Genomic DNA, 8,312 nt, shown 5'->3' with positions numbered 1-8,312 from the left:
GCAGGTGAGAAATAGGGTTATTGGGATTTTGTTCCCCTGCAGTGAACTAGAATGAAGACATTTTAACTAAACAGTTTGCGTTGAGTATCCCCTCCCATTCGCCTTTTTCAAGGTAATTTTAAATTTTGATGTAGGCCAGGTAACGAAATCCCCTTAACAGTGCTTTTAAGTAACAAAGACATAGTTTTGTCAAGTCTAAGAATTGACAGTTTGTATGAATACAACCAAAACTTACTCAAACTTGGCCATCCTACCTATCGTAAGGTGTTCTTTGCAGCAGTGCCAATGATGTTCATTCCCTGGCCTACATCAAACCTTCAAATAGCCGTGATAAGGCTTTATTGTCCCCTCACCTACGCATATACATTTAAACCCTTTTGTGACTATTTACTGATGTGCAATTTTCACATAAGGTCATTCGTTACTTTTCTCATTTTGCAGATCCCTTCAACCTTGACCACAACTTGGGTGCTGGTGTGACAAGAAAGATGGGCAGCTATATTCAGACCACCTTCATTAAAGGACGTGAGCGCTTTGGATTTCCATGCTTCCTGCCTTTGGAACTCTACCAGCGCTACTTCTTTGACGTGTACTTCCTAACTGACGGCTACGAGGTGCCAACAGACCGTAACTGCCGTGTTTGTGGCAAAATAGGGCACATTGCCAAAGACTGCCCACATTCCAAATCCAACCGAAGAGCAGAACAGAAGAAGGAGGAGGAAGAACGAAAGGCGAACCAAGCAAAACCAGGCGAAAAAGACGACTTGAGCAGGAAACCTTTCAATGCTGCACCTTCACGTCCAAGGTCAGCGTCAACCCCCAACAAGCAGGGAGAGAACAAGAGTGCCGATAACAGAACACCTCTACCTACTGAACAACCAACAAAAATACCTTCTCGCCAAGAAGCCAGTTTGACAAGCTTATCCACGTCTCAACCAGACTCGCACTTTGTTTCGCCTCCAGTGAAAGAAGGACAGAATAATCAACAGGGAGATGATAATTCAGTGAATTCTTGTGGAATGCCTTCACCTCAGGTATCCCAAGCAATGCCACAAGTCCAGACCCTTCAGACAAGTCTGCCTAATGTGAATGCAGTTACAGCTTTGCAAGGGGAGTCGACAACTGATCCAAATAAAACTCAAATGCAGCCTCCACAACCGAACGAGTCATTGTCTATTATTACCAATGAGACTAGTCGCAACCCAACAGCAATGCCTTCACCCAGGTCTTCCATAAGTGGAAATCAAACCAACGTTGCTGCATCAACAGTGCAAACCACCTCAAGTGTTTCTCCATCACATGCAGAAGGGGCATCTCCACTATTAAATCATCCACAAAATATGAACCCACCTCCTGGTTTTAACATACCTGATGGTACCAGGCAGGTTCCTCACACGTCAAGTGCAGGATCACCTCACACAATTGCTGACGGCATGTCACCATCACCTCCAGTTAACATATTACCAACTCCTAGATTTGAAGGGTCCCCAATCACTCTGAATACACCTCCCCGGCACCAGCCTGGCATGTTCAGCCCACAAAGTGGTTATTTTGTAGGTTCTCCTAATCAGCACGAGATGTGGCTTATGCAACATAGTATGATGATGCTCGGCCACCATTCCCCACTGGTGAGGCCAATAGTTCCTTATCCTCTGACTCCAGAACTTCAAGTACCGACGCAGATCCCGAGGTTTAGAGGACCCACTGATAATTTGCCTATTCAACATACTGGTTCTCCAGTTCATGGACAGCAACCTCATGTAGAACACAACCATCAGAGGTTTCTCCAGAACCCTCCAAGTGTCTCCCGAAATGTAATGTGGCCTGTAGGAAGAGACAGTCCACCTCCTGTATCCAGAGGACAGCAGTTCCAAGGTCCGCTTCCTCCCCCTTATGTCAGCTCTTCTGGTATGCCAACACTCCCCCCTGGGTCGCCACAACATATAATGCATCCTCATCTTTCCCATAGCAATTCTCCCAGTGTACCTACAGCTAACGTTGGATCACCCCAGCATATGGCGCATGGTAGTCCTCATAGAGTAGCAGGTTCCCCTCAGCAGATTCCTGGACATGTCCATTTTCCTCATTCTCCTGGAATGCCACACATTCTTGGATCGCCACCCCAGCATATGCTGCAGCAGCCAGTACAACACCAACCTGCCACTGAATCAGCACACCAGGATGTGGCACCGCAGCCAGTACCACACCAACCTGCCTTTGGAACCCACATGGTCAGCTCACCATATTGGCCATACTGGTTTTACGGCTACTGAATGATTCTCTGATGCCTTGTACACAAGTAGATCCGTTTTGTGTCTCATAGGGATAGGTTTTCCATGAAGCGCATTTTTGGTTTTCGTAGGAAAGGTTTATCACAAGTTTAGAATTGTGAGGAAAATGAAGATTATACCAGTAGTGAACATGCTTTTTGGTTATCGATTTTGACATCTTTCATGGCTGTCATAGACACTGACTGTACCTAGGTTGGTGTTAGTGATACTTGTTCAATATGGTCAAACCCTTCAGGCACTACATTTAGTAGAAATCTTGTGTCTTAGCTTGTAGCCCTTAAATTATTTGATTTTAAGCGTTTTCCAAACCATTTACTCTTTTTAACATTTAAAAACTGTATGGCTAATGTGGTGTACTGCATGTTTAGACAGGAGAGCAGTTTATCAACCTTGTGAGGGAGGCTGAAGAATTAAACAATTCAGAGAACACACTTCCCACAAAGTTGCCTTCAGATGACTTTGAGGTATGCCTACACTGTTTTTTTTTTTTTGTTGTTGTTTTTTTCTTAAGTTATATCTATTTAATCCATTTTATGCCTTTGTATTCTATTGTTTCTGCTATAAAGAGGAGGACAGCTGATTAGAATTTAGTGTCTTCATTGTTCAAGCTTTTGGTAACTAAGGACTTTTTTAGAAATTTATCTGGGAAAAAATTTGATATGTTCGGTGCGTCGGTGACTTTGATGTTACCATGGCAGCCAATTTTTGACGGGCACTTTTTTCACAAAATAATGGAAAATCCCTTTTTAAAATGAAAAAAATTACTTTTCTTACAGAAATTTTTATGTTTTCAGCTCATATTAGTATTTCTTTATTGGTTTTGATTACTTTTGGTTCAATTCTGGCGCGTTCCTAAAGTTTTGGGGAAATTCAAGCTGCCCGCCATTTGGCATTCACGACGTAATTACCACGTCATATAACGTCATCACTTCCCGTTGCGAACCTGAAAGGAAACTACTTCGGACGTACTATGTATCCTCCAAATATCATTGTCATAGCTTTCATACTTGCGAACTTGTGGGGGTGGGGGTAGAGTCCGCGTCTAGATAGGGTTAAAGTCGGGAAATGTTCACGCAAGAAACTTTGATGTATTGTTAACCTATATATTTTTCCACATTACTTGCTGCCCTTTTTACCTCGGACCTGTTTTGGTTTTTGTGTATCGTTACCAGGAACAGTGAATGTTATTGTTACTTGTTACCCAGATAATTATGGTTAGTAATTGCACGGTCTTATTGATCCCCTCTTCTTACGCCTCGTTTTTTCTTACTTTCATGTTAGGCAAAGGACCTAAAGCAATTAGCTTCAAAGGATCCGAAAGTCGCCGAGACTCCAGAAGAACACCAGTTGTTATCCAAACTTAGTAAGGTGAAGAGCCTGTGGGAGGGAGGTTCCTCGCCCGTGATGATCGAAAGCAATCAAAACCCACTATCTGTCGACTCTGAACCTGTTACCCTTCAAGAAAAGGCAGATGTTGTGCAGTCTGTCCCTGATGACAAACTGCCAGTGAAAAGAGAAGCTTGGGGGATTGTGTCTGAAAAGGACAGTGCGAGTGGTGAAGCCAAGACAGTGGCTGAGGACCAGGAGGAGGAGGAGAAGGAGAAAACTGAAAACATACAGGAGAATATGCCCTCATCGATTAAAGATAGCAGTGAAAAATCGTCCAGAGACCCAAACAGTAGTGGTGTTCCCTCATCTGCAAGGTTTGTGGATGGGGGTGAGAAATTGAAAGGCCAGTCAAGTGACAAAGAACAGCATCAACCAAGCTTGAAAAGCCAAGCAACTGATGATGTGACAGCAACGCATGAGGAACTTCCAAAGAAAAAACGAAACAGGCGAAGAAGGAAACCCAAGGCTTTCGGAAACGAAACAGCCAGTGATACACCCGAAAAGCCGGAGGAGAAGTGTGCAGGTGATCGGCCAAACAAAGCGGTAGTTGACCAAAAAGGTGGTCAGCAGAAACGTTACGACGATCTCAAGGGGGACGCTTTGAAGGCTTCCCCTGGAGCTAAGAAGCCCAGACGTGAGCACGCAGAAAGGAGGCAAGGAGAGCCTCAGAACCTTGAGCGTGGCGCTGAATCTAGGAATCTAGATCAAAAAGGTGGTCAGCAGAAAAGTTACGACGATCTCAAGGGGGACGCTTTGAAGGCTTCCCCTGGAGTTAAGAAGCCCAGACGTGAGCGCGCAGAAAGGAGGCAAGGAGAGCCTCAGAACCTTGAGCGTGGCGCTGAATCTAGGCCACGTCAGGGGCCTAAACAGAAGGAATCTCCAACAAAGGATAGTGATAACAAAGGACCAAAGGGCAACAAAGATGGTGCACGAGCGGGAGAGACGGAGAATTCCCCCGGAGGTTCCAGCAATGAAAGTAAAGGGGGAAATAAAAACAGAGGACGGAGACCACCGCAACCCCGTGCAAAAAGTGGGGGACCGGTAGGCGAAAATGACGATTCCAGAAAACGTAGCAACAGCACGCCAGAGAAACGCCGGTCAAAGAATTCTTGATTGTTAGGTGCGTTCAATGCGGTTAGAGAATAATACAGACACAGTGACCAGAACACAGTGCTTTACCCGGCGTGGTGTTGAAACTAGAGTGTTGTCAGGAAGAGATAAGCAAACGTTTCCTAGAAGTAGTAATTGGTGCCAACGCCTTGTTCGAGCTTAGCTTTTAGTCCAGTAGCAAATATGTGCTGGTAATGAAACTTTTAAAGTAGTATGAAAGATTATTCAGCTGGTGAACATGGCTGTAAGGGCGTTCGATCGAGGTTAGACCTTGTTACGGTGGCGGGCTTACGTCAATAGTGAGCTTACGCAACAGGACGGCTGAGGGAAGGGGACGGTGAAATATCGTTGTGTCACCAACATGGATCTTAGTAGCTTCACATTTTCAGGCGATTGTGGACTTAAACTGGTGTTCTCTCATCTGTGACAACCAAAAAACCACGAGCGGTAGGAATGTTACAATCTAGAGTCATGAATACTTGGCCTTCATGTTGGTAACACAAGCACAATTTACCGTCCCACCACATCAGCCGTCCTGTTGCGTAACCTCGCTAATATGAATTCACTGGCAAAGCTTTTAATCTGCGAGAAGCTTGTTATTTCTGTCATGAATTTTACCAACATATGTTTTTTTTTTTTGCTTTACACTGGTTATCGCAAATATTTTCTAGTATACATTTTTCTTGGTTCGTTAAGTCCAAATATTCACTCGTATTTTGCAACTTTGTAAGTTTAAATTTCAATCCTACGAAATGCAGATTAGTCATCGCCAGCTTCTCTGAAATGCCCACATGGGAAAAACAACCAAATCAACAGTTCCGTAAGAGAACATTAAATGATGACAATTTAAGAACGAGTTCACCTGTCCGTATTCCGTGATAAGGAAAAGCGGAACAGCCTTTTAAACAAGAAGTTTTGCTCTAACCTCCTTGATTGCATTTCCTGTATTGTGAGGTACAGATTTAGGCGTCTTTTTGTCAACCTGGTGTGGACTCGAGCATTCTCTGAAAAATGTGCTGTGAGAATTGATAAAAACAGAAAAGGAGGACAAAGGATTGGACAGATTTCTTGAGCAGTTGTCTTAGAAAAGACGTAGGGTGCTTTTCAGTCGTTTACGCCCTAGTGGCTGATTGCCGGCTGACTTTGAGAGTGGTCACACCAGTTACATTTTAAACCGGAACTTCTTGTTTTTAAAAGACACTTGTCCAGTTGTTAGAGAACATACTTGCAACAGACGTTTTTGAACATAAAACGTAAGCCAAGTTTTCAGGCAGACAATGCCATTACGGACACCGTGTTATTACGGACAAGTTCCCGACGAAGAAATCCCTCTGAACACAACTCCTGTTGTTGTGAACTTTTTTTATGGACACCAAATAGTGTAAGAGAAGGGGTAACTCCCAATTCTAGTTGCTCCAAAATAATTGGCAGATCTGACCATTCCTATCTCAGGTCAAGTGCAGATCAGACGACTGCACTTTTCTTAGAATTAAAGGCCTAACTTATGTCAATTTTACTAGGACAGACACAATTAGGATCTGTTCCATCTTTCCGCCTTAGAGAAGTATTCGCCTCAAAGAGAGTTTAGTTGGAGACAAGAGTGAAGTGAAATTCAGCCGGGCCGGCACTACTTATTTTGCCCGGATTTCAAAAGTATTGTTAGAAGGTAGCACAAGAATACAATTTAAGCTAGAAATAAGAACTGGTCTACACTCTCTTGCACTTCTAGTCCATTCACCCATAAACTGCGATTTTTCCTAGTTGTTCCAAGGCGTTATAACAATATAACACTTACGCGACTGGGTTGCGAAGCATTACACCAAGCCTAATTTATCCCCAAACTCCGGGACATTAGAATTAAATATTTTTAGTTAATAGATTATTGACCATTTGTGCACTTTGGCGTGTTCTTTTTGGTTGTTCGTAATCCCTGTCTGAATTTAAGGCGACTGTTATTAAATCTAATAACGATTATGTTTTAGTTTAGGCTAGTCGAGCCGAATTAACCTCAACACTAAATGAAGTGAATCAGTGTTGTACAGGGTTTCTTGTACGTAGACAGATATCTTGCACTTTAAAGAGGCCGTTCACACGATAGACAAAAGCTGATATGGACCATTGGAAGCATATATAACACATATTACATTTTACAGTTGTGAACCTGATAACCAAGCCTTGGAGTGAAATCGAGGCTGGAGTTCAGTTTGTTTTGACGCAAACCTCATTGTTCTTTATATATAACGTGAAAATTAGTAAGCACAAGACCAAAATGATTTCCAGTAATGTTTGTGTCAATAGAGTTAACTCCAACCTTGCTTCCACTCGAAGAACAGATCAGTAAGAACACGACTGTAAAATAGGATATTTTGTAAAGCAGTGGCTGTGCTGTTCCATCAGTTGCCTATGTGTCCCGTTGTGTCTTTCAGTTTAAACATTATGGGTACGCTACAAGAGATTGTATTGTATTTGTGTAGGATAGCCAACTTCTGATTTAACAGTTTCAGGCAGTGTAAACCGTGTGTTACCTTTGCAAGTACAACAACAAAAGTTGTGTTTGTATTTGGAAAGAAGACCTTCATTGTTCAAGGAGCGGATAATTCGGTATACAATACCAATCCCACCGATACAATGTATCTAAACTAAAATAACCCTTGGCTCGCTGGCAACTTATGTACCGTTAGAAGTTATCCGCACAGTGAGGGATCGAGGCCAATTATTCCGTGATTTTTTTTTTCTGTAATATTTTCTTTTTCCTTGTCAGCACAGAGATTCAGTCACCAAGGGTTGTAGTCTATACTCTTCACTCCGCTTTTATAGCCCTTGTACAAGAAAACTACACTCCTGAATAAAAATTTAACTGTTTTGTTTTATTCTGTGGAAATCTGATGTCTAAACGCGGTATATCAGCGTAATGCATCCTTCAGTGTTAATTCCAGGAGTGTTCTCCCATCCGGATTTGCTACAGTTGAATTTCCGGAGGTCGAGCATTAGCCGTCTTAAACTGGGTCTATTTGAGGAGCCCATCTACATATGGGGGCGGCCTGTACCATTTGCAACGTCTTACATGATTTTCGAGAGGACAAAAGAACGAACAACAGAACAATGTTCCCAATCCTAAAATAAAATGCAGCTGCAGGTTATCAGGGTCCAGTGAAAAAGAATTTTTGAAGGGTGCAGGTCTATTGTTCCCATGAGGAGAAGGGAGAGTGTTTGTGTAGGTGGGGCAAGTGAACTTAAGGCAGTAAATAAATGAAAAGAGGATACGAAGACTGAAAAGGCAGCCAATTTATACCTGATTTATCCAAAGCCTGCTTGAGTTACTTTCCCGTGGAGTATTATTATTCCTGTAAATTGAGTCATTTTTGCAGAGGCATTTAACGCTGTGGACGGGCATTTGTGTTGAACGGCTTTTAACAATGGCGCTTTTACGAGCAGGGGTTGTGAGCTGGTTGTTATGTTCAAAAATGGAATGGTGTCGCTGGGCCTTTTGGGGGGAATTAGCTCAATTTGCTATGCAACAGG

The 8,312-nt window shown here is 42.9% G+C and overlaps 1 protein-coding gene across 1 annotated transcript in view; it reads left to right on the top strand.

The window, feature by feature from the left end:
* The window catches only part of LOC146477667 (uncharacterized), a 31,787-nt gene extending 24,127 nt beyond the window's left edge, over positions 1-7,660 (top strand). Inside the window, exons 22-24 of the mRNA XM_085113121.1 lie at positions 442-2,231; positions 2,660-2,755; positions 3,573-7,660. Coding sequence (XP_084969247.1) covers positions 442-2,231; positions 2,660-2,755; positions 3,573-4,793 — 3,107 coding nt within the window. The 3' untranslated portion in view covers positions 4,794-7,660. The remainder of the gene's footprint in view (positions 1-441; positions 2,232-2,659; positions 2,756-3,572) is intronic.
* The last annotated feature ends 652 nt before the right edge of the window (positions 7,661-8,312 follow it).

This window comes from Pavona decussata, unplaced genomic scaffold, assembly GCF_977016875.1.
Source record: "Pavona decussata unplaced genomic scaffold, jaPavDecu1.1 SCAFFOLD_69, whole genome shotgun sequence".
In the NCBI taxonomy this organism is placed as follows: domain Eukaryota; kingdom Metazoa; phylum Cnidaria; class Anthozoa; order Scleractinia; family Agariciidae; genus Pavona; species Pavona decussata.
This window is presented reverse-complemented; position numbering and strand designations above follow the sequence as displayed.